This window comes from Chinchilla lanigera, unplaced genomic scaffold, assembly GCF_000276665.1.
Source record: "Chinchilla lanigera isolate Chin_1 unplaced genomic scaffold, ChiLan1.0 scaffold00028, whole genome shotgun sequence".
Taxonomy (NCBI): Eukaryota; Metazoa; Chordata; class Mammalia; order Rodentia; family Chinchillidae; genus Chinchilla; species Chinchilla lanigera.
Window position 1 is genome coordinate 18,046,166 of NW_004955429.1, and position 24,915 is coordinate 18,071,080.

The 24,915-nt window shown below is 49.4% G+C and overlaps 2 protein-coding genes across 7 annotated transcripts in view; one reads left to right on the forward strand and one right to left on the reverse strand.

Annotated features, from left to right (window-relative positions):
* Window positions 1-3,558, forward strand: part of Raf1 (Raf-1 proto-oncogene, serine/threonine kinase) — a 68,768-nt gene extending 65,210 nt beyond the window's left edge. For all 5 annotated transcript variants that reach the window (XM_005387108.2, XM_013515404.1, XM_013515405.1 and 2 more), the window contains 5 exons: window positions 690-736; window positions 1,944-2,062; window positions 2,245-2,376; window positions 2,455-2,589; window positions 2,701-3,558. In XM_005387108.2, coding sequence (XP_005387165.1) covers window positions 690-736; window positions 1,944-2,062; window positions 2,245-2,376; window positions 2,455-2,589; window positions 2,701-2,844 — 577 coding nt within the window. In that variant the 3' untranslated portion in view covers window positions 2,845-3,558. The remainder of the gene's footprint in view (window positions 1-689; window positions 737-1,943; window positions 2,063-2,244; window positions 2,377-2,454; window positions 2,590-2,700) is intronic.
* Mkrn2 (makorin ring finger protein 2) lies at window positions 3,452-24,361 on the reverse strand. 2 transcript variants are annotated; one of them, XM_005387105.2, is made up of 8 exons: window positions 24,231-24,361; window positions 12,112-12,240; window positions 11,246-11,433; window positions 10,174-10,481; window positions 8,961-9,175; window positions 8,030-8,140; window positions 4,863-5,007; window positions 3,452-4,695 (listed from the first exon to the last, which is right to left on the reverse strand). In XM_005387105.2, exons 1-8 carry the CDS (start codon window positions 24,254-24,256, stop codon window positions 4,558-4,560), a joined length of 1,260 nt encoding a protein of 419 aa, XP_005387162.1. In that variant the 5' UTR covers window positions 24,257-24,361; the 3' UTR covers window positions 3,452-4,557. The 2 variants fall into 2 exon arrangements, with proteins under 2 accessions (XP_005387162.1, XP_005387163.1); XM_005387106.1 differs by lacking the exon at window positions 24,231-24,361 and adding an exon at window positions 23,717-23,804.
* Between the last annotated feature and the right edge of the window lie 554 nt (window positions 24,362-24,915).

Below are 24,915 nucleotides of genomic sequence, written 5' to 3' on the forward strand. Positions count from 1 at the left end.
GCCTGCAGGCATCCTCAGCACCTTGGTTCCGCACTGCCCTCTGGCCTGTGCCTGGCAGGGTCCCCTCTGGCCCAGCTGCCCATGGCTCAGGGGTGCCTGCCTTCCTGGATCTCTCAGAATTCCTGTGGCAGGTGCATTCACAGGGTAGTACATTTTAAGCGATAGACTAATACTTTTTTAGAAAATTTATTGATGTAATTCACATACCATAAAGCTTGCCATCCTCCACATGTGTACAGTGTGTATCACTGCTCTCACGTCAGCCAGAAAGACACCTCTGCATTCTGTGTCACCCTGTCCCTCCCCACCCCAGCCCCTGGGCCTCTCCTTCCTGTCTCTGGTTTTGTACATCCCTATCAACAGAATCCTAGGAGATACAAAACACCTGGTCCTCTGCCCCTGCCTTCTCTTCCTTGGCTTTGCGTTTGGGGGCCAAGTCCAGGTAGCTGCATGTGTCTGAACTTCTTTTCCTGGCCACTAAATAGGGGCCGGCTGCACCATCCTGTCCCATCAGCCAGTAGATACTGGGTTGGAGTGAAACTGACGCTTAAAGCATCAGCACATTTGTCTGTGGGCTCCTTTGGAGGTGATGCGGACCATAGCCAGGCCCATAGGTGGCTTCATTCCTTAGCTATGATTTGAAACTGCCTCCGTCCGGCTGTTTTTAATAGATTTATTTCCCTTCACAGCTACTTGCACGCGAAGAACATCATCCACCGGGACATGAAATCCAACAGTATCCTTCGCTGTTTGCGTCACTGGATGTCTCAGCTCAGACTTAGCAAACCACGAGGACTCAGTGCCGGGGTCAGCTTTTTAGGGAAAGAGGCAAAAAATAGGAAGAAGCAAGTGAAAAGGTTGGTGCGTAGGGCCGGGGATATAGCTCAGTGACACAGCACCTGCCTGGCAAGCACAAGGTCCTGATTTCAATTCCCAGTACCAGAAAAGGATGGTCATTAGAGCAGCAGACCTCTGGGTGACTCAGGCTGCCTCCGCCTCTGGCAGTGTGAGGGGCATTGTCCAGGAAACGTGACTTTCTTATCTAGGTTTTTTTCCTGCAACAATGATTTGAAGTGTTGGGACTTGAAACAGACCTGTGTTTATTATGTAGTCTTTGTATTTCTAGTTTGTGACATTGTGTTTGTGTATCTGGTGAGAAAGCAGCCGTATGCTACTCTAGCAAGATTTCCAAAATTACTACTGAATGTTGTCCTTGAAGGTTCCGAAGTAGTTTCCTTAGAGGCCACAGTGGTTTCCAAAGCATTCCTGAGTCTTAACATGTTCCAGGATGGCTGAGGCGTTTTTTCACACTTAAGTGGCATGGCGTGTAATGCCCGTCCCTCTGCAAGGAGTGCGCTGCTGGGCAGGGGGCAAGGAAGGTGTGTGGAGAAGGATCAGGAGGTGGCCTGTGTGGCTGTTTTGTATACTTGTCTCAGGCAAGGAACACCTTTCAGTGGTGGGTTTTTAGGCAGCAAAATACTACGCCATGACATCAGACACCACCGATTTAAGTAGGCATGAACTCCTGGGCCAGGTCAGTCAGATGTGTACTGCCAGCCTTCTTTACCTTGGAGGTGGTTAGTTGCCTTGAGGTCACCAAGTGGGAAACTTGTGAATGCCCGCCGTTAGCACTCAGGCAGGAATTCTGTCTCTGCTGGCCCATGAGTGCCAAGTGTGGGCAGCCGCCAGGGCGCGCGCGCTTGGCTCCCCTATCACGGGAAGGTTCACGAGGCAAGGGCCCCCCATCGGGATATGGCAGTGGGGCAGCTTCCAGCCGCCTCTTGGAAGAAGGGATGTTGAAAGTACTTTTCAAAGCTTCCCAAGCCTAGCAGATGCGGGGCAGAGAAGGCTGGCCGAGGGTGAGGTAGAGGTCATTGTGAAAAGCACCTTTGGGAAGTTTTTCAAATTAGGTCGACTCTTTTGAGTCCTTAACAGGCATTGAGACATATTTCTCCATGAAGGCCTAACGGTGAAAATTGGCGATTTTGGTTTGGCGACAGTGAAGTCACGGTGGAGCGGCTCTCAGCAGGTGGAGCAGCCCACTGGCTCTGTGCTGTGGATGGTGAGTTGGGCACACTTGGCAGATGGTGCTCCCTGAGAAAGCAGGAGAGGAGAGGTCAGGTTGGAGTTGGTGCGCTCATGGCAGCTGGGCAGACTATATAAACCCTGAGCTGGGTTTAGCCCCCATCTGGCACTGGCATCTGTGGGGCCACCCCAAGGCGATGCATGGATCTGTCCCTGCAGGCCCCAGAGGTAATTCGCATGCAGGACAACAACCCGTTCAGCTTCCAGTCTGACGTCTACTCCTACGGCATCGTGCTATATGAGCTGATGACGGGGGAGCTCCCCTACTCCCACATCAACAACCGCGACCAGGTGACTCGCTGCGCCCTAGCCCCTGGCTGCCTGTGAACCTATGGGTCCCCTCCCTCCACTCACCGTTCTCTCTCCTAGATCATCTTCATGGTGGGCCGAGGTTATGCCTCGCCAGACCTCAGCAAGCTCTACAAGAACTGCCCCAAGGCCATGAAGCGGCTGGTGGCGGACTGCGTGAAGAAAGTGAAGGAGGAGCGGCCTCTCTTCCCCCAGGTGAGGCCTCAGAGGGGTGTGGGGCAGGTTTAAATGGGGAGGGGACCCGGCCCGAGTACCAGCTGACAGAGCCCCGAGCCCTAGCTGACGATCCTCATCACTGGGTTTCAGATCCTGTCTTCCATTGAGCTGCTCCAGCACTCTTTACCCAAGATCAACCGGAGCGCGTCTGAGCCATCCCTGCACCGGGCAGCGCACACTGAGGACATCAACGCATGTACGCTGACCACATCCCCGAGGCTACCTGTCTTCTAGTTGGCTCTGCACCCAGGGAGGGAGGGAGTCAGCAGCACCACTCATCTACTGTCCTTGGGGCGAAGCGCACGTGTCCAGAAAAGCTGCTAAGGACCTTCTAGACCACACACAGGGCCTTACTTCACGTTGCCTTCTTCTCTACCCACGTGGCCCCAGAGGAGGAAGCTGGTCACCACCCTGCTGCCTCGCCCCTGTGGGCCTAGCCTTCTCCAGGTGCACACATCTCACGCAATACTGCGCTGGGCCCTGGCGGGCAGCAAGGGGGCGTATTTTGGGAGAGAAAGGTGGTGAACAGCCTGGCCCCATTGCGGGGACACATGGTGTTTTGGAAATCGGCTTTTTCACCTCTCAGACGGTGCAGGGCCAGTTTTGCACATATTGCACCAAACAGCCAGGACTGCCGGGACCCCAGCCGCAGAGAGCCTGCTTTTGGTACTATGGAACTCGACTATGGGGACGTGTCCCCATGTCCCATCTGCCCTCCCCAGGAGCAGCCCGCCTCACCGATTCTGTCTTCCAGGAGCTGCCCCTGTCCCAGGGCAAGCGCCGGCCAGCCCTGTCCCCAGTCACCCTCAGTGTTGTGTATGCAAGGAAGCCAGGACCCAGGTTTTCTTGATGATCTGGGTTTTAATTTTGTTTTTATTGCACCTGACAAGATACAAGTTATCTGATTGTTCCTCAATTATGTTATTTTAATAAAATAAATTAAATCTAGGTTTGATGGCTGTTAACTCCTTTGGAAGCAGGCCAGGCTCCCGCTGCAGTTCTGCTTCCTTTCTTCTACAGCAGAATTCGAGCAAGTGGAATAGACTTCATATGGCCTAACTGTAAAAAGCAAAAAGGACTCTAAGGTCAGAGAAGAGAGCTTCTACCACACTTCAAGTAATGCACTTTATAAAACATTTGATAATCTATAGCTTTTTACAAAAATAAATTCAGGTTTGGAAAAATTGGTTCTGACTTGCATGATCACATCAACTCTTCAGTTAAAATCAAACTGATGGCAGAAGACTTGGCCTCAGGTCTCTTCAGGACCAGAAATGCTTTCAGCGTGCCAAAGTTTTTACAAATCACCTACACCAGGCCTTCAGGTAAGATGGGATGGCTTGAGTACTAGCAACGTGGGTTTAGAACCCTCAGCAGAATGACCACGGTGGGCACGAGCCCCCGGGAGGGCAGGGACTCCATTTCCCAGGCAGAAGACAGGGCCTTGCACTGTTGCTGCGCATGCGGCACGTGCCCACGGCTCTGCCCTAGAGCACTGGAGGGACTCAGCCCAGCACAGTCTGTGTCAGGTGCTCTTATACCCACTGTTTAAAGCACAAGAGAGCTTCACTGTAGAGTAATCCTTTTGCAGGTTTGCAGAATCCTTTGGTAAGAAAAATGAATCTGCGCTACCAATTTACTGTTTCTGAGGAGAAAACAGGTCAAAAAGGATAGGAGCCAGGTTGCCCTAAAAGCAATCAAAACAGTCCAGACAGTTAACTCCCCTGAGGAGCTGCAGGTTCAACTAAGATATCAACTATAAAAATAGTGATTGCATATGTTTAGTAGGTTATTTTATATCCTCCTCGTGTCCCTGGACTGTCATACTGGAGTGGGTAAGATCAAGAGCAAGGGCAATCTGCTCAGCTCCAAGCGGCGGGCTACATGCGGCGGCGTCCTGGCAGAGTGGGTGCCGACAGCGCCCAGTGTGCAGGGCGGCTGCTGCCTTCAGGGTTCCGGTGACTCGACTCCGGAAAGGTGCATGAAGAGGTCCCCAAGCTCAGCCACGTCCACATCCTCAGTGCTGGGGACCTGACGGGTTTCACGGTTCTCGATGAAATCCCAGAGCCGCACTGAATTAAAGAACTGCAAAGAGAGCCACCAAACATGCCCGTCACCACCAAAGGTGACCTGCAGGCCGTGCCCGTGTCGTCCTGATGGCCACCCCGCACTCTGTCAAGATGGTCAGAGGATGAGCCCAAAGCTCAGTGTCCCCCTCCCCTCCCCACAGCAGCCCTGTGCCCTGTGCTTACCCTCACAGTGCCTTCAGAACTGAGCTGTTTGCGGGGCTTCTCGGGCTCTGCCAGCCGCCCGTCAGGGTAAGCATGGCGGTAGAGGCATTTGCTTCCAAATGGACAGGTCCCTTTACCTTGCTCGAAGTATTTACAGGCTTTTTTCCTGAAGAGTGGAGAAAGTGTTACGAGGCAGGTGGGAGAATGTGGGGTGCAGGCGCAGAAACGGGCCTGGACAGAGGCTGTGTTGTATCTCAGGTCACATTACAGCTGGGGGACAGAATGACAGCAGCCAGGGGGCTAAAAACAAGGCCCAGCAGCTCCTCTGGGGACTGAGAAGTAAAGCTGGGGTCCTTGCATTTGCTCACAGTCCCCAGGCATAGACACTTCCCCTCCTGGGCAGCAGTGCTGTCAAGGTGAGCCCGGGCCAAGGCACAGGAAAGCAGTGGGCCTGGGCAGCCCTCTGAGCCTCCAGCTCGGTCCACTTCCCTCGTCCTCACCTCTAGGGCACCTGACTCGGGACATGCCTCCCACCTTGGAATTCCATCCAGAGTCCCCTCGGCCGTGTCTGGTACCAAAGCCAGATGCACATCCAGGCCATCCTCCTCCCTCCATGTCCTTCCGCACATCTCTTTCCTCTCCAAGGACCCAAGCTGGCACCTCCAGGTAAGTACCTGTCACTCCAGCCTAGTGCCACATGCATGGCGATTCCCAGTCAGGGCTTCCCAACAGCCCCACATGGGTGCCCTGTGCTTTGTGATCTGGCTTGGGCCGCATTTCTCAACACCAAACACCCAGGGAGCACATGGCCTGAAGGAGCCCGGGCACCCCAGAGAAGTGGGGCCACGCCCAGCAGTTGGCCAGCTGCCCCGCCATGCTTGCCCTCTTGTGGACAGTCAGATGACAGGCGGGAAACAATGCAGGGGAAGAAACCTGGGACACAAGGTTTAGTAATGGATGGCAGCACAGAGAACCACTTTTTTTCTTTGGTGCTGGCAGTCAAACTCAGGACCTTGCACTTGTCAAGCAAGCACTGTACTGCTGAGCTATATATCCTGACCCCAAGGGAACCACTTTAAAAGGTGGTATCAAGTTCCACTTTAAATTTCCTTTCCCTGTGAATTATCCTGTCGTCACTGGAGAGGGAACAAAAGCAGTAAGAGCCTGGGGGAGGAGGGGCGTCAACACCTGCAGGGCTGGATGTGTGGAGGAGGGGCGTTCTGGTCCAGAAGGCCAAGAGCAGTGACGGAAATGCAGCCGCCGCACAAGGGGGTATCGGTCCAAGGGGGTAGGTAGGAGGAGTGCCCGGCCTATGGTTTGTGTCACCTGCCCAGAGCTCTGAGCAGCGTCTAAGCCACTTACTCAAAATAGCTCAGATGCAGAGAAGGGAGAAGGTACAGCTCTGAGAGAGTTCGGGTGTTTTACCGATGTGTTAAAAACACTTTCGCTCGGCAAGGTGGTACATGTTTGCAATCCTAGGACTCTGGGGGCTGAGGCAGGAGGGTCACAAAGTTCAGCCCAGCCTTGTCAACACAGTAAGACTGCTCAAATTAAAAAGGGCTGGAGATGCAGCTCAGTAGCAGTCAAAACAACCAAGACCCATTCTTAAAAAAGAGACCAGCCTCCAGGTGACAAGGATTGCAGAGTAGCCACATGTATGTGTTGGAGATGAATCGAGAAGGAAAACAGATTGAGAACAATTCCACAGAGCCCCCAGAGACTGAAGGACAGTATCAAAAAGCCTATCACACATACATAGTCAGGAGAAGAAAAACAGGGTAGAAAAAAAGGTTGATGAAACAATGGCCTAAAATTTGCTGAATGACAAACATACAGATTCAGAGACTATAAAGAAGTACGGTATGAAGAAAACCACTACTGGGCCCAATGCAAGTGCAGACAACCAGGATGGAGAGAAAATACGGGGAGCAACCAGATAATGACAAGCTCCCCAAGTTCCCATCAGAATCATTACACCACATTAAAGCAGAGTGCTGGGAAGAGAACCCCGGAGCCCCAGCCCATGAGGCCGAAATACTCAGTGAGGAGCACCTTCCCAAAGGGGGTCTTGACAGGAAATCAAAGTTACTGCCCCACTGAGCAACCAAGTGTGAAAAGTAGTTTTTGAGGCACAAAGCAAATTACGCTAAGTGAAGGAATTCTGATCATCCCTTGAGCTCCTGGGGACTTGGTTCCAGGGCTCCTTAGACCCCACGATCCATGGGTGCTCATCAAGTGGGATCATGCCTGCATGTGGCCTCTGCACATTCTGCCACTTCCAATCAACTTCAGACTATTGCTAATACAGTGCAAGTGGCATGCACACAGCTGCTGCAACACATTTTTCAGGGAAAAGGAAGAAAAACCCACCTGTGGTCAGGAGAAATGCAATCTTTTTCCTGAGTGTTTTCAATCTAGTTGACAAGCTCTATGGCCCATGAGTACAGATGCTGGATTATGTACATCTAATGAAAGAACGTCACACGTATCTGGGTACTGAGCTACATGCCTGGCCTTTTTTATTTTTGAGACAGGTCTCACTAAATTGCTGAATTACCGAAGTTGGGCCTGAACTTGCCATCCTCCTGCCTTAGTCTCCTAGAGTGCTGAGATTACAGACATACACTGAATCCAGCCAATATTTTCCTCTTTTAAAAAACAAGTTTGAGCCGGAGATACAGCTCAGCAGCTCAGCACCTGAGCACCTGCCTGGCAAGTGCAAGGTCCTGAGTTCTATTCCCAGTACCAAAAAAAACTTCCAAAAAACAAAAAAATAAGTTTAAGGCAAAAATTATGTTTTCTACCTTACAGCTTATAATATGTGTATTACATCTATAGTGCAAAGATAGTAATGAGACGTAAAAGTTGGTAGCAAAAATTATGAAATCTCTTTATAAAAAAGAGGTCAAGCTGGCTAGGGTGCAGGTTAGTGGTCCAGTACTTATTTAGTGAGGCCCTGGATTTGATCCCCAGCACCACACCCACACCCACACCCACACCCACCCACACACACACTCCTGTATGTTAAATGGCATTCTAAAGTGTTCAGAACTGAGAATTGAGAACTGCGGTATCCATCAACAGAAGAATGGACAAACTAGGCAGCAGGCAGCACTCAGGCTCAAGAAGGCAGAGGTCAGAACCGAACCCAGGACGGCGTGAAGGTCCTGTGAATTCCAAGAACTTACCCCATCCCCTGTTTGAAAGCTTCGATCAACTCATTCTTTTTATCCTGATCTTCTACCCAGTACACACTTGGGATGACAAACTCGGATATTACACGGCATTCTGGACAAGACCTGAAATAAGAATCAGGTTAGTAAGGGAGAAATGCTGTCATGACTCCTGTGCACGTCCCACTCCAGAACTCGGGCTGCTCCTATAGGTGTCTCCTTCACCAAAGATCCCAGGAAGTATAACCATCCAGGAACGACACTTAACTGCTGAAAACAGGCTCTTCAGTAGTAAGAAGTAAAGGATTTAAAAGTTAATAAAGTGCTAGGGATATAGCTCAGTGGCACAAGCACCCTGAGTTCGATTCCCAGTGCCAAATAAATAAATAAATAAAAGCCAATAAGCATTCGAACCACCACCAGAATATACACTCACTAGAGGTGCTGTGCAAGCACACAAACGTGTGTCTTTAGGCCACTGACCTGACTCACCAGGCCTCGGTTTCTTTTTCTATAAGATGAGGGTGACAGCAGGGGTTCCCGAGCTAAGAAGCTGCTCCACAGGCATGTGTGCCCCCCCAACCTGTGCCAGCCATACAGGGCACATCCATATGCCAGGCAACAGGAAATGACCCCACACACCATTTCATGTAATCCTCTTTTTTCCTTTAAGGTGAAAATTAAAACATCACAAGGTTACTAGGCAACTGGGCTAAGGGCACAGGCTGGTCTGGGAGATGGCACTGATTAGGAACACCAAACACCTGCCATCTGCTGAGTCCCCAGGCCCCGAGAGGAACTGTCACCACCTTCAGAGGAAAAGGCATTGGGCTCAAGAAGGCCAAGTGAGCTGCCCCATCCACAAGGCAGGGTGAGGAGGTCAAGGAACAGGGCGGCAGTCGAGGGCAGAGATCCCCAGCCTCGACAGCGGCCCAGGCGCGCTTACTTAATGATCTGGTTTTCGAACTGCTTGGCACAGCGCCACTGGCGGATGCAGGACAGGCAGTAGGTGTGGTTGCAGCTGGACAGGATCCCAAACCTCCTCTCGGAGGCCGATGCCTTCTCAAGGATCACCTCCATGCAGATGCTGCACACCTTGTCCTGGCTCGCCTGGAAGGCAAAGGCTTTCTCCATCTCAAACTCGAAGGTTGCCATGCAGACCTGTGACAGACAGTGGGAGGGGCTCAGGTTCTAGGACACCACCAGAGGACACCAACATGGCCTGGCTGCCAGGAGTGAGGTCAGCACCCAGGACTCAGGTCCCTATCAAGCTGCAAAGAAGGCTGCAGGCCACCTTGCTCTGCTCCTTGCTTTCCTAGTTGGATGTGGCCACCTCTCACTTACAGCAGGGTCACAGAGACCTGCAAAGGCTAAGAGGACAGCCTCGGGAGCGGGGAGGCCGTAAGGACTGGGATCCTGTCTCCTGGCCTCTGGATACTCCCCCACCCAGCAAAACGCTGAAGCGAGCAGCCCCCCTCGGGGCAGCAGCACAGTACTCCCTGAGAACACTGCCTGGGCCTCAGGCAAGGCCTCAGACGGGCTGTGAGCGAGCACAGTGAGCCAGCCCAGGCCTGCTCACGGGCAGTGTGGAGCTTCCACGCCTGCTCATTCCCACCACAGGGGCCTTCTCTTGTGAAGGGGCCACACTGCTCAGCTCAACAGCATTTAGTCCTCCTCACCTGATGTAACACATCTAACACGGAGGCCCCCAAGCCTCTACCCTCTTCAGAAGCCCTGTGCCAAGCACACGGCATAGCACGGAGCAGAGCTTCCAGGTATGCTGGGGCATGCACGATAAAGAGGTCCTGCCAAACACTTGGCGCCTACGGGTTCCCTCACAGCCTCCACGACTCAGCCTGCCTGGACCCCAGGCACAACAAGGAACGGACAGGGAGGCAGGACGTGCACATATATCCCCCAAAATCCCGAGGTTCTTCTGTTCTTGGTTGTGGTTTACATTTCTGATGCCTACTCCTTTTCTCTTTAAGTAATCCAAAAGTGACAAAATCACAACAGCATTTTTAAAAAACCCTGAACATGGGATGTAAATGGACCAGGGACACAATGCAGCTGGCTTCTGGCAGAAAGATGGCTATAGAACAAATGACCCTGTTCTTTGGTACAGTCTAGCTTTCTCATCGAGTTCATGTCAATGTTACCTTCTCATGAGCGCTCCTCTGTTCTGAGTCAAAAGGATGCAGGACTGGGAGCCTGCAGATGTCGCACACATCCCCGTGCAGGTAGACACAGGCATCCCCGAAGCGGCACTCCCCGGCTGCGGCGTAGGGGCACAGCTGCTGCTCACTGCTGTAGGAGCTGCCAGCCTCCACGTTATCAAGGCCACTCCTAATGGCATCCAGGTAGGAATGGGGCTTCATCTCGGGGCCAGGCTGGGGCTCGCTGTAGCCAGCTGGGTGACTTGGGGCCACGCCTGGGGGAGTTTTCTCTTCAGCCAGGCCAGAGAGATCTTAATACAGAATCAACCATGCACACATGAGAATGGGTCACTAGCCAAACCCAACAGTCAGTAACACTGGCCCAAGGAACCCACTGTTGGGAACAGAGAGCAAAAGAGCAGGGCCACAGGGAAGAAAAGGACGGTGTAATTTTAATAATGAAAAGGCAAAACACATACATGCACAGGCAGGGAAAAGAACAGAACGGAACATGATAAATTTATACAAAAGAATACTTACTAATGTTTGAAAACGTGTACACAAAAATGTGAACACACAGACTAGTTACCATGACACCTACCCCTAAACCTAAACTGAAGGGAATTCAGGATGAGGTCAGGCTGCCCTGTGCACCCCTCCCCTGGAGCTTCCTGACCTGCAGATGGGCCTATCCAGGGACTAGGAAGGGCCAGCCACCTGTGCCATGCCGGGGCACAGCACACTCCAGCCCTGATAGGCTCTCCTGTGCCCAAAGCCATGATCCAGACCCTCAGCAGGGTGGCACAGGCGGCAGCAATACTGCACAACATCAGTGGCCAACAGGGAAACCCACTCTTTATCCCAACATGCGGCCTCCCCACTGTGAAGAAGGTAATGACGTCGTGATAAGACCACGTCTTCTGCTCGGCCAGGCCGAGCACAGCACCGAGCTCGCGCTCTGCAGCCCCATGGACCGAGGGCGTCAGGTCAGAGTGTCTTGATGGGAGACGCCGGCATGGAACATCAAGCACAGGCCCACTGTGTCCCACTGGGCGGCGGCGCCCTGTTTACTCACTCCGGTCTCTGAGCACCAGCGTCCTCTTCTCCCGACGCCCGAGCCCAGGCTCTCGGGACGGTGTTTTCACGGCAGCCGAGGTGAGGTCAGAAGGAGGGGGAGGACCCGGGAAGGCTGCGGAGGGCCGAGTGGGGGGCGGGGGACCCGCAGCCCCCCCAGCTGCAGCTGAGGGCCTGGTGTGATCATACCTGAATGGAATATGGCAGGAGTCAGCCTCATGCCGCACACCGCACCCCAGCCACCACCGGCCCCTTGGCCCCCATCTTTCCAACGGTAGTGGGGACGAGAAGAGGCGTCAACAGTGGGCACTGCTTGGCCATTGGGGAGTGAGTGGCACACCTGCTACTGGGCACTACACAAGTGTCCACAGAACGCTGCTCCAGGCAGCCCAGGAGTTTCGGCTCGGCTCAGCCAAGAGCCGAGCTGAAATCACGCATGTGGGTGGCAGCCACCGTGGTGGGGCTGGGGGCCCTCACCCCTCAAGAGCCCGTCAGCTCACACCCTGCTGCATCTGGAGGCCGTAAAACTCGCCAGAGGCGGCTCGGGAGCGAGTGCTCCTGCCGCCAAGGCTACGCGCACTTCTATCAGGGACAGCACATCGCACTTACTATGAGGAGATAGAGAAGTAGCGCGGGCAAAAGCTTAGGACACATTTATGGGGCAAAAAAGCAAGATTTAAAATTTTACTTTTTCGTAAGAATAGGGCCTGAAAAGTGGCACTGAAAATTAAAAGTAGTTTTAAGAAGTGAAATAGCTTTCCAAATTATTCGCCGTTTGTCTGTAATGTCCTGTTTCTCTGAGCTGGAATTCCCCGTGTGGGGACCCATGTTTCACACACGCGGAAGCCCAGGGCACTGCATACTTGCCTGCACCGTGTCCCGTAGGCGCAGCAGCCCTTCTGGTAGTACTTGCAGATGGTGGATGGCTTGCTGTTGGCCAGGTCATGCGAGAACAGGCACTGGCTGCCCTCTCGGCACACTCCATGCATGAAGTACCTGCAGAGACAAGCAAGGCATGCTGCTTACTGAAGGCACCTGCTCCCTAAGCCAGCGTATTCTCACCCCACCACACTGCGGCTCACCACGTGGACACTGTGGGTCAGGCTGCATTAGGCCCTTGAGAGACACAGTCCCTGATGCTACGACAAAGGGACTTTAGGTGTACCACAATGACTCCATGACAGCCTTTCTTGAAGAAAAATAAACAGCGCCAGGAGTCTTTAAATCAAGATATAGCCTCCTGATTTCAGATGTGATAAATATGTATAATGTGAGCCTCATAACTGAGAAAATAGGGGCTTTTTGTTTCGTTGTTTTGTTTTGTTTTGTTTTGTTTTGTTTTGTTTTATTGAGACAGGGTCTCACTGTGTAATTCAGGCTGGCCTCAAGCTCACTGACATCCTCTTGCCTTAGCCTCCCAAGTGCTGGGATTACAGGCATGTGCCCCTATGCCTGGCATCAGATCTCTTACAGGGTACTGACTCTAATGCAGTCAGATCTGGACTCAGATCCACCTCTAACCGTCACCACCACTCTAAAGTCCCCTTTATCCCAAACATGATTATACTACCTACACTTCACTAGATAGTTGTGGTGAGAATCAAGTGCCAAGACAGTGGGGCAACAAAAGTGGTGTATGAGAATGTTCCACTGAGAGACCAAATCCTGGTCCACCATAACCAGAGTACAAAGTAACTGGGAGGCATTCTAAGTCCATCCAACTGAGAGTTGGCTGAATATTAGGGGAAACCGAGAGACCCCACAAGGACATGTTTTGGCATGAAAGCTAGTCCCGAAATAAAAGAACATTTTAGTGAGTTTAACTAAACTCTCTGAAAGGACCCAGACACAAACCACATACTGTCTGATTCTACTTACATGCAGTGTTCAGAAAACACAAAGCTACAAAGTAGACTGGATGGTGCTGAGGCTAGGACAGTACTAAGTGTGGAGTGACTGCTCAGCAAACATGGGGCCGGGGACATAGCTCAGCAGCACAGCACCTGCCTGGCAAGCGCAAGGTCCTATATTCAATTCCCGGTACCAAAAAACAAACAATAAAAACAACAACCCCCCAAAACACAAACAAAGGATCTTTTGGGGTGATAAAATATACTAAAATTTAACTGTTGTGATAGTACTAAAAATCTTTGCATTCTATACTTCTGAGAGGCAATTTTTCGGTACATAAATTATACTTTGATAGAGTTGTTAAAAAAGGAAAAAAGAAAAAAGAAAAAAAAAAAAAGAAGGTTTATGATAGATTAATAGACAACAGAAGGGACATAAAAACCTGATGCAGTATTCAGTTCTGGAATCTATTTAGTTTGGACAAAGCAGAGACAACTGGGAAAATGTGAGAACGGACTAGGTATTAGGTAAAATCAATGACTGTTAACTGAAAAGAATAGATTATAAAAGCATATATACAATAAAATGGTACAACGGCTATGGAAAAAAACGTTTAAAACAGATTTATCAAAAAAAATTTAAAAATAGATTTATCTTATGGTTCAGCAATTCCATTTCTGGGTATTCACACAAAGGAACCAAAGGCAGTACTGTGTTTCAATTTTTACAAACCCATGTTCATACAACGGCATTAATCACATAGCCAAAAGATGGAAGCAAATCAAGTGTTCATGGATGGACGAGTGGGTAAACTAGTAGTGTAAGCATGCAATGGAATAGCACTCAACCTTAAAAGACATTCTGACACAAGCTATTGCATCGATGAACCTTGGAGAGAACATTATGCTATGTGAAATAAGTCACTCACAAAAATACAAGTATGATACCAGCTACAGAAGTATAGTAAATCCTGTTTTCCAAGGAGTTCTGTTCTGAGAAAAAGTTTATAAGTCAGATTCATTCCTAAATCTAACAAAGTGAGTCTTATACCATATCTGTGAAAGTACACAACTCAGACGTTCATCTGTCAGGGACTTACTGTACCTGGATTAGTTAAATTCACAGAGATAGAAACTAGCATGATAGTTGCCAGGAGTTGGGGAGAACAGAGAAAAGAGAGCCATTGTTAACGGGCATAGAATTTCACTTTTGCAAGGCAAAGATGTGGATCTGGTTACACAATGATGCGAATGTACTCACAACTATAAACTTAAAAATGGCTAAGATGGTCAAGTTTATGCTACCGTATATAGTTTCCCACAATAAAAGTTTTTAAGCCAGTATATAAAGAATGGTCCATTTTGGTTAAAAAAAAAAAAAAAGATAAAATAAAAAAATAAAAAACACTGTGAATTATGTATAAGCACTTAAAAACTCTCATACATAACAGTGTGTTAAAAGAGTGGTTATTCCTGAAGGTCAGTATATAGTTTTCTTGTTTGTGTTTTTGCAGAGGTAGGGATGGAACCCAAGGGCTTTCTGCATGGTAGGCAAATGTGCTACCACTGAGGCATATCCCCCACACCTGGTACATGGTATTTTTGTCTTGGTTTTGAGGATTTGTACATTCTAACATTTCTACCACGAACATACACTGCCTCTGTAACATGAAATGTGGTTTTAGTTTTAAAAATTACAAAGACAACCAATCCAAGGATGTGGTTCTGGGATAGGCGTGGTGGCGCACACCTGTAATCCCAGCACTCAGGAGGCTGAGGCAGGAGGATTGTTGCGAGTTCAAGACCAGCCTGGGCTACAAAATGAGCTCAAGGTCAGCCTGAACTGCATAGTGAGACCTTGTCTCAAAGACAAAAAAAAAAAAAAAGTGGTCTTAACACAGTATGTAAAATGCTCAGTACAAAATCCAGCCCATAGTGGTACCTGTTAAGAGTTTGGATCTGCAGTGTCCCTCCTCCTCCTCCTTCCGTTCCAATTGCGGTGGGCAGCTCTATCCCAGCCCGCCCTGGAGGCCACGCCGCTCTGCCCACCACAGGCCCTGAAGAGACAGAGCCCTCCAAAACAGGGAAGGTTGGGGGATGGACAGGGAAAGGTAAGGGCCTTAGGGAGGGTTCTGGCAAGGCCTGACTACAAAGAGTTAAAACCTTTGCTAGAGAGAGAGCAATTAATAGAAGCAGGGGGCAGGAGGCATGCTGGCTCCACTTGGCACCAGGGCCCCAATTTGCCCCACTTAAGTACAGAAGAGACAAAGTGGGGAGGGGGCTATATTATACAAAATTCACTTAGTATATAAGATATACACTTGCACCTGCACATGTAAGGATGCACGCGCGTGCGCACACACGCACACGTTCTCTCTCTCTCTCTCTCTCTCTCTCTCTCTCTCTCTCTCTCTCTCTCTCTCTCATATATTCTCTCACCATAGCACTGCACTAAAACATCCATGTACCCCTTTACTAACTGCTAATTGGGTCTTGTGAGGCCCATCATAAATCTTAGGGACAGCACTTTGGCAAGACGAAGAAGGCCAAATGAGCTCACCCAAGAATGTGCACATAGGCAATGGAGGGGTCAGTGACCACACCAGGGTCTCAGAGCCTGAACCAGCCAGTCAAGTTACCACAGCTCTGGGGTAGGGTGGGGTGGCAGTGTCTTTTTTTTTTTGCCATAAAATAACAGGGGCCAAGAAAGACCCCTGAGCACCGGCTCCAGGCTCCCTACCTTACTCTGACAAGGTAGCTATCTCCTCATTTCTCTCCTCTTTCCAATAAAGTGACTTTGTTTCTCCTTTTGAACTTATAGCTCTAATTTTTTATATAAGCTTATGATTCCCAGATAAATAAAATTTACCCTCACAAGACCAAAAAAAAAAAAAAAAAAGACCAAAATAGAGCTTTCCTCCTTTTCAATGGTTTCTGAGGGTTTTGCTTGTTTCATGGTGGTAATGGACAGTGAAACTAGGTCTCACACATGCTAGGCCAGCTCTCAGCCACTATGCTACAGCCTAGCCATTTAAAATTTTTTTTTTTCTTTTTGGAACTAGGAATCGAACTCAGGACCTTGTGCTTGTCAGACAGATGCTGTGCCACTGAGCTATATCCCCAGCTCTCTTTTTTTTCAAATTTTGAGACGGGGTCTTGATAAATTGTCTCAGCCTCCTAGGTGGCTGGAGTTATACGTGTACGCCACTGTGCCTGGCTCTCAGGTATTTTGTCACAGCAACTTTCAAAAGCTGACACAGCATCCAAACAAGTGCAGCTCTTATTAAAGGGCAGTAACGGATACTGGCAAACTGTTTAACGAGTACAGGCTGGCACTGGGATATGGATGAGACAGAAATGAGAGCTGTATGGTGATGCATGTCTGTAATCCCACACTCAGGAAGCTGAGGCAGGAGGATTACTATGAGTCTGAGCCAGGTGTGGTGGCGCATGCCTGTAATCCCAGCACTCGGGAGGCTGAGGCAGAAGGATCATTGCGAGTTCAAGACTAGCCTGGGACACAAAGTGAGCTCAAGGCCAGCCTGAACTGCATAGGGAGACCCTGTCTCAAAAAGACAAAAACAAACGAACTATGAGTCTAAGGCCAGCCTGCACTACATAATGAGTTTAAGACCAGCCTGGACTACACAATGAGACCCTGTCTCGAAAAACAAAAACAAAAACAAAAAACAAAAAAAAAGAGAGAAAGAAACAAGGGCAGAGGGAGGGCAGGCCACAGACTTGCAGAAGGTGATAGCAGGAGATGGCACTGGGAAAAGCGTGTGCTAGAAAGCGGACAGACTCCAGGGACAGGGCCGGGGTGGGGAACAGTCCCCTGCCAAGCCAGAAACACCCTGGCATCACAGCCTCAGAAAGAACAAGGCACGAGGCCATCAGGAAGCTGTGTGGAGCAGAGGAGAAACTTACAGCACACTGTGCCCGGGACACCTGCTTGAGCTGTGCTGACAGCCCAGGGAGGGGAAACCTCGGAGAAGAGCTACTGTGGGGTAGGGAAACTCCCCACGAGGGAAGGGACGGCTGTGAGGCCTTATCTGTGAACCCATGTTTTAACTTATTTAAAAAACACATTACAGGAGTTTTACACATCTACATAGCAGCCTGAAGGGCAGGCACAGCCCTGAGATGCCTGCGCTTCGCTACCCACCCCTCCCTCTGGGTGAGCTGGCTCCTGTTCTGCAAGGAGGGGACTTCACATGTTATTGGGACGGAGACTTCAGGGCAAAGGCAAAGGCAGTGGCAGTCCTCCCTCCTTCTGAACAAGCCCATTAGGAGGGATCTATGAAATGAGGAAAAACACAAACAAGAAGATGCACAGCAGCTACCAGTCCTGTTTAGCTCTCACCCCTTTATCTCACTGAACCCCAGTGCTACCACCACGAGTAGTATTTCAACCGTATGATGCACATGCAAAGGTAAGGCTCGAAGAGGTGAGGGGTTATTGCTAGGCTCAGGAACAGCCCTGGTTTTTCTAGATAGCCCTGATCTTTCCCTGTCAAAATCCACTTCACTGGGCCAGGGATAAAGCTCGGTGGCATAAGCATCTGCCTGGCAAGCACGAAGTCCTGAGTTCCATTCCTGGTACAAAAAAAAAAAAAATCCACTTTGCCATCCACACCATGGCCCCTGTCCAAAACACTGCAGTCCGTTTACCTGCCACTAAATCATTATAATCCACTTATGGAGCAGCATGAGCATGGCTGATCCAAGAAATCTCACATGGTCCAGCCCACAGGCACCAGGCACGAGTGCACTAGGGCTCTGTCCAGTTCAAGGCGCAGACCCCAGAGAACAAGCGCTCTTGAACATGGCAGGGAACATCCGGGCTTTTAAAAAGGCTGGGGAGTAGGTGTAGAAAGGAACCCTAACTGGCACACAACTAAATGCAAGTGTGTTCAGAAAGCCTAATCCTTCACGGCTCTGTCTGGACCTGGAAAGTTCCAGGTGCCAGGTAACAGAAGGCAGGGAACAGTCTCCAACGACAGCAGGAAGCCTGGGAAAGTCTGGCCTGCCAATGTCTCCACAGAAAGGGACCAGTGGACACAAATGGCTGATGTGCTGCACGTCTGGCCCTGGAGGTTTTCTCAGCTGGACACAAACAAAACATTGCCCTTGCCTCCCAAGCAAACCTCTCACTTGCCTCATCTCCCAGCCTCAAAGGTAGAAGTGCTGACCAAGTCACCTGGCAGCATCTTTTCCTCAGGAAAATGACAAAAAGACCTCTATGCCTGCTAACAGAAGCAACCGCCCAGCCCACACACAAGAGGCATGGCCCTGTGACCTAGGGACTACACCAGAGGCCATGGGGTCTTTCGATGAGGGCAGCCAGGCCTTCCCTAGGAAACAGCTCCCTGGCACCTGATCAACAGATCAAACGCCATTCAATGACTTGATGGGTTTACTTTAAAAACAAAGGAGAGGTGTGGACACAGTTCTGTGTAAAGTATTTGCTGGCAAAGTCCTGAGTTTGATCTACAACACTGCCAAAACAAAAACAGTACACTCTCAGGTGCACAGACTGTTATCCCCAAGCTAGCTGGACATGAGCCTGGGCCTGGCACCTGGAGAATGGGCTGGTGTGGAGCTCCCTTCCTCGATCAACGTTTCCCTTGAGGATGAGGAGCTGATGGGGCCTAAATTGTGTGTAAAACAATGTGGTTGATGCCATGTCCCCGCTTTCCTCTCCGGAGTCTGGAATTCTGCTACAGCCAGGCAGAAGGGCCTTGCCTAACCAGCCTGGGCACTACTGCTGCCTAACCAGCTGCCTAACCAGCCTAGGCACTATTGCTCCTCCCCAGGCACACAAGCGGCACTGTCACTGCTGGAGGAAGAGCATGCTGGGCACCCTCTTGGGGAGAAGCAGCGCACAGCTAGCCTGGATCCCACGCCTGCTGTGCCTCCTACTATACCACTGTAATCACTGTAGCCTTGAACACACTGTCTTTCCAGGTGGGTTCTTAGTCTTTCCAGCCAATTTCTGGAGGTAAGGGTGGTACAGGAACCCCTGTCACAAAAAGGTAGTATTGGGGCTGGGATTTAGCTCAGCGGCAAAGCGCCTGCCTGGCAAGCACAAGGTCATGAGTTCGATTCCTGGTACCGGAAGAAAAACAAAATTTAAAAAAAAAAAAAGGTAGTATACATCTAAGCAGTTTGATAATCTTTTTGTTTGGTTTTCTGAGGAGTCTCACTATGCTGCCCAGGCTAGCATTCATCTCCTGGCCTTGAGTGATTGTGCTGTCTCTTGAATGGCTGGGATGACACTGTGTAGTTCACCAAGAACAACTTCAACATTCTTTTTGAAAAATGCTACTCAAGACAGCAACATTATTTCACTTCTCTTCAAATACAGTCATCTTTGATCCTTGAAGGTACAGTTATTAAAAACAAAAATAATAATAGCAGTAGCCAAGTCTGCATGACAAAGAGAAGTACGATTGGTGAACTCAGGAACATGGGAGAGAATAAGTTCAAAATGGTAAAGTTCCACAAAAAATGTAACATTTTCCAGATACCTAGAGAAACAGAAGATTTGGTTCTGAGAGTACCAGAGTGTAAGATAGGAGAGGTCCTCCACTAGACAGACTTGTTAGCAGGCAGGCAACAGGAAGACTGTTCTAGGCATGCTTCAATATCCTACAAGGGTTCCTTTTAAAATTCTACCATCACCTTCTGTAATTCCTGTTCAGCAAACGGGCCCTCCGTACTGTTTTAATTATCTTTCCAATTAAAGCTCAGACATTTAACTGGTTAGCAGTTAATTTCTAGTCAGTTTTGCCATCTCTAGGCTGGTGACTTTGTGCAAAAAACTCAGTGCACATCTGTTGAGTGATAAACTGGAGATTTAAACAAGTTAAAAAATAACTTTGAGACCACCATTACCTTCACAAAATGTTACATAAAATGTACTAAGCTGGGTGTGGTGGTGGAAAGCTGTAATCCCAATACTCTGGGAGGCTGAGGCAAGAAGACTGCAAGCTCAAAAGCTCAACTAATTGCAAAAATTTTTAAAAGGCTGGGGATGTAGCTCAATGCAAAGCTCTGGATTTAATCCTCAGTACTGCTCCCCACCAAGTCCTATTTTTGTAGTGTATATCACCAATTTCACTCCCCAGTGACAAGTAAAATCTTCTGCACATCCCACCTGTCCTTTCGGGCACCTTTCTCAACCACTCAGTCATTCCTCTTTACCCATGTTACACTAAGCTTAATCAATGCCTCTTTCATGTTGCACTTTCTGATAAATTTCCAACTGCTCAGACTTCTTCTCTCATTTTACCAGAGAGATGAATTAGACAGACTGGGGATGGGGAAGGACTGGAGAGGAAGCACACAGCTGCAGACTTGGAGATGCTCCAAAGGGCTCTACCACCCTCAGTGGCCAGAAAAGGACATTCAGACCATAAGAGGACTATACACCACAAGGGACATCAGGTTCACTACTGCCACACACTGCCAACAGCTGCAGAATCAATTTAGTTTCTTGCAGGCCCACTGATGCTGTCTACCTCTTCGGCAAAACACTTTTGCAAATCACTTTCAAATAACTGGGTAATCTGCCCTGTCAGGGTCACTTTTCTTTACATTTTCCCACATATTTTCACAGGCTAGAATTTTACGGCATTACTGTGATGACAGATCCCCTGGAGGGAGGGGCAGATGATGGTGGGCTTGAAGTGTACAAATTACTAGGAGGTGTGGAGGAAATACAGTACTGCATAATGTGGTGATGCGAAGATGCTGGATGCAGACTCTTATGGGACCTAGAGCAAATGCCTTCACCCTCCAGGCCTGTGTCCCCCTTTGCAGCATGACTGCAATGCCTGTACTTCCTTCAAAAGCTGCTGATGGCCTCCTGCTCTGTTCACCGAGACCATGCTCAAGTGTGCTTAGCCCAGCACAGGTGGGCTGAGGATGCAGCTCACGCACGTAGCACATGCCCCACATGCTGGGGGCCCTTGGTTCCACTCTCAGTTCCGTAAGCAAAAGAAAATGCTCTACGATGGTTTGCTGGTTTTTCGCCAGCCCTAGGGCTGAGGTATAGCCAGCCTCATTTTACAGATGAGGGAACTGTGGCACAGGTGGCAGCAGGATCAGAATACAGCACTGCCCAAAGCTCTTCCTGCTATTTATCAGCAGACAAGATCTTCCATGTTGTGTGACTTCAAGCTCAAGGCCAGACCATCACAGGAAACTGGAAGTCTAGGTTTTTAAAAGCAGTTATCAGATGAGGGAATCTCAAACCGGAAAAGGCAAGTGCTTTCCAAGCTGTAGTAAGCACCCGCACCAGGGCTTTGAAACAGTGCGGAAAACCCAAGAGGTGCTTAGGAGGCAAAAATCAGCAAACACATACCCCTCCAGAAGGTTCTCGATACAGTGGGATGTCCAGGAATTGCAGAATTGACTGGCAGAATGGCCACATGATGAGCTAGCCTCGAGATTCCAGCAAACACACTACTGGAGTACCTCTGTCATTATCAGGTCTCAGCATGCTGGCACTTAACAGGCATCTCTCGGAAGGACACAATGCGTATCAGAATGGAAAACTATTCTGCTGCCACTCAGCTTAAGAAAGTAATCATGTCCCAGAGTGAGGAAAACAAAACACTTCACAACCTGACAGAAACCAAGAAAACAGCTAAGCACGCATGCACCTAGACCCACAAATAAATCAGACCTTGAATATTTTCTGCAAGTTATCAATGGCTAGGTAAGGCTTTTATGAATAAGCTAATGAAATACAAGCTTTTCTACCACGCACTCATTATGTAAACTTGGTACTCTTGGTAGTATTGCAATCTTTTCCACTCAGATACCCTTTCTGTTTTTTATTTGGCAAGGCCTGACCCTTTGTGTCTTTTTATATTTCGTTTCCTTTTTGTATGTTTTTGTGTAGCCCTTGCAATCCTGCAGTAAACAACTTACTAATATTCCCAAACCTATATGGAGGCTGAAAGTCTACGCAAGCGTGAACCCTGATGGCACACATCTGCCACTTGGAAGCTGTAAAACCCTGGGTAAGACCTTCAGTGCTGAGGCTCAGTGACATGATCTGTGGGACGCACCTAACTGACTGAAAGGTTATACATAATATGCCTGACAAGGCACTTCAAAGAAGCCCCAGGGAACTATAAGCTCTTCAACAAACATGAATGCTTGAACAGAAGCCATACCTTTCCAACATTCCAACTCACTCTTAGTGTATATGTAGTAATACCCTACAGCAGTGGTGGCCAATCTTTGACACATGTGTTACTGTGTTTTTCTTTGAAGACAAAAGATACTAATGTAGAGTTATATTTTCTAAATTATAACCTCAGCATTCAGATTTTTTTTTTTTTTTTGAGACAGGGTCTCCCTATGCAGTTCAGGCTGGCTTTGAGCTCACTTTGTAGCCCAGGCTGGTCTCGAACTTGCAACGATCCTACTGCCTCAGCCTCCCAAGTGCTGGGATTACAGGCATGCGCCACCATGCCAGACTTCAGTATTCAGATTTAATTCAGTGTTGGCACTTTTCGATAAATAAGTGGGTTTTGGGTTGCAGTCTGGCACTCAGTCTCTAAAAGATTTGCCATCACTGTCCTCTTATTTGGGAAACAGAATTAAAGCTCTCAGGTCAAGCTATCTCCAGATGTGAAAGGAAAAAAATCAAGATGATCCTGATTTAAGTCCTTGTTACTGCACTAAAATGTAAAATTTTGAGCACGGCTCAAATCTTCTGCAGCAGTTTCCTTACCTGTAAAATGAGGTAGGATACTGTACTGAGATTCAGGTACAAAGCAGTACATAAATGTGCACCATTTTGTGGACACATCTTAGAAGCAGGTATGGGAATGGCAGAATTAAACCACAAAGCAAGTAGGACACAAATTAGCTAGAAACTGCTTTACAATGTACAATAGCCTAGAACAGTTGCCCCAAGACAAAACTATATAAATAAAAGTTTTAAAAAATTCACATACATGCGGGTCTTCACAAAAGCCCTTGTAACACAAATAACCTAATAAAGATATTTTTACAGATACTAACTGTAGTTTTTCTTTTACTTTTGGCTGGCCTTGAACACATTATGTAGCCCATGATGGCCTCAAACTCCGACCGATCCTCCAGCCTCAGTCTCCCAAGTGCTGGGATTACAGGCGTGCCCCACCATGCCTGGCTTAATTTTGAGATAGAGCCTCCCTATATCACTGAATTGCCCAGGCTGGGCTTGAACTTGTGATCCTCCTGCCTCAGCCTCAAAGATTGCTGGTATTAGTGGCATACACCACCACATGCAGCTCTAAAGGCAAGTTTTTGACAGCTGCTTAACATGAGTCTGGGCCTTTGGTTAAAACTGGCTTAACAGTTAATATCTAATGCTAACAAAACTTCATCACGTCTCAGTCATTTACACCAAGGAAGAGGGGTAACAAAGATATTTAAAAGTATTTCGCGAGCACGTTTTACTGAAACCAATTAAATAAAATTTGGAAGTTTAGTATTCCTTGTCCAAGAGGTTTGAGACATTAAGTGTTTTGACCTTTGGATTTCTCAGATTAAGCACACGCTTAATCTGCAGAATGGGACTCAAGTCTACAACACAATTCACTGTATCTCATGCACACCTTACACGCGTTGCCTGAAGGTAATCCTACACCATATTTTTAGTAGCCTTCACCATGAAACAAACTTTCGTGAAGTGGAATTTTCCACTTGTGGCGTCCTGCCGGCGCCCCGGGCGCCGTGGAAGGGTTCCGCAGCACGTCGAGGTCTGGATTTGCAGATCGGGGACGCCCACCCCGTTCCCCCCGCGCGCGGATCCCGGGCGAGTGACCAGGGCCTCCCGTAACAAAGCCACCCTCAGGGTTCCCAAGGAGACGCAGCAAGATTCAGGGCGTCACGGGAGCCCCGCTGGGCTCGCTTGCCCGCCGGAGAACGGGGAGCGCGGCGCGCCGGTCACCATGAGGACGGCGACGCCGCCCACAGACCTGGCGTCAGCGCGGCTGCCGGGCTCGGGACTGGGCTGCCCCTCGCGCCCACGCCCCCTGGCCCCCGCGGCGGAGCCCTAGGCAACTCAGCGCGAGTCCCGCCCCCACCTCAGTGTCCCCAGTGGCGAAACGCGGAGCGCCGCGTGCTGACCTGCAAGTGACCTGCTTGGTGCTCATGGTGGCCGGGGTGTGAACGCCACTCGCCGTTCGCAGCTCGCCGCCGCTGCCTAGCGCCTCTGCCTACCGCCGCGCCCTCCCGCACGCAAGTGCGTCAGTCCGTTCGCGCGCAGCACTTAAGTAGCCCCGGTCGGAAACTGGGCGCGGTCACAATCGGTTCCGCATAGGGCGGTACCAGCAGCAGGCGTTGCCAAGGTTCCTGCCTGGGCTGCCGGGCGTCAATGGCGGGTTCCTGTTGTTACACAGGAATACTTCCCCTCCCCCAAGTTTTTACTTTTTATTAGTTCATGTTTGCAGCACATAATGATTACATTCGTTGTGGGGAGTTGGTATTACACATAACAGATTTCAATTCTTTTTTCTTCTCTCCCTTCCATTCCTCTATCTCTGGATCCCCTTTTCTGAGGAATATCTGGCTACCTGTGGCTGTGCATGTAATCGTTATGACATACTGACATTCACTGAACGGAGTTGGTACTTGTACATAACGTTTCTTAATTCTTTTTTTTTTTTTAAATCCTGCTGTCTCAAAAAAACTTAAAAGGACTTGGGTGTAGCTCAGTAGTAGAGCAGCACTCCTGGCGGTACTACAATAAAACATACGCATACGCCTGTAATCCCAGCACTGGGGAGGCTGAGGCAGGAGGATCGTCGCGAGT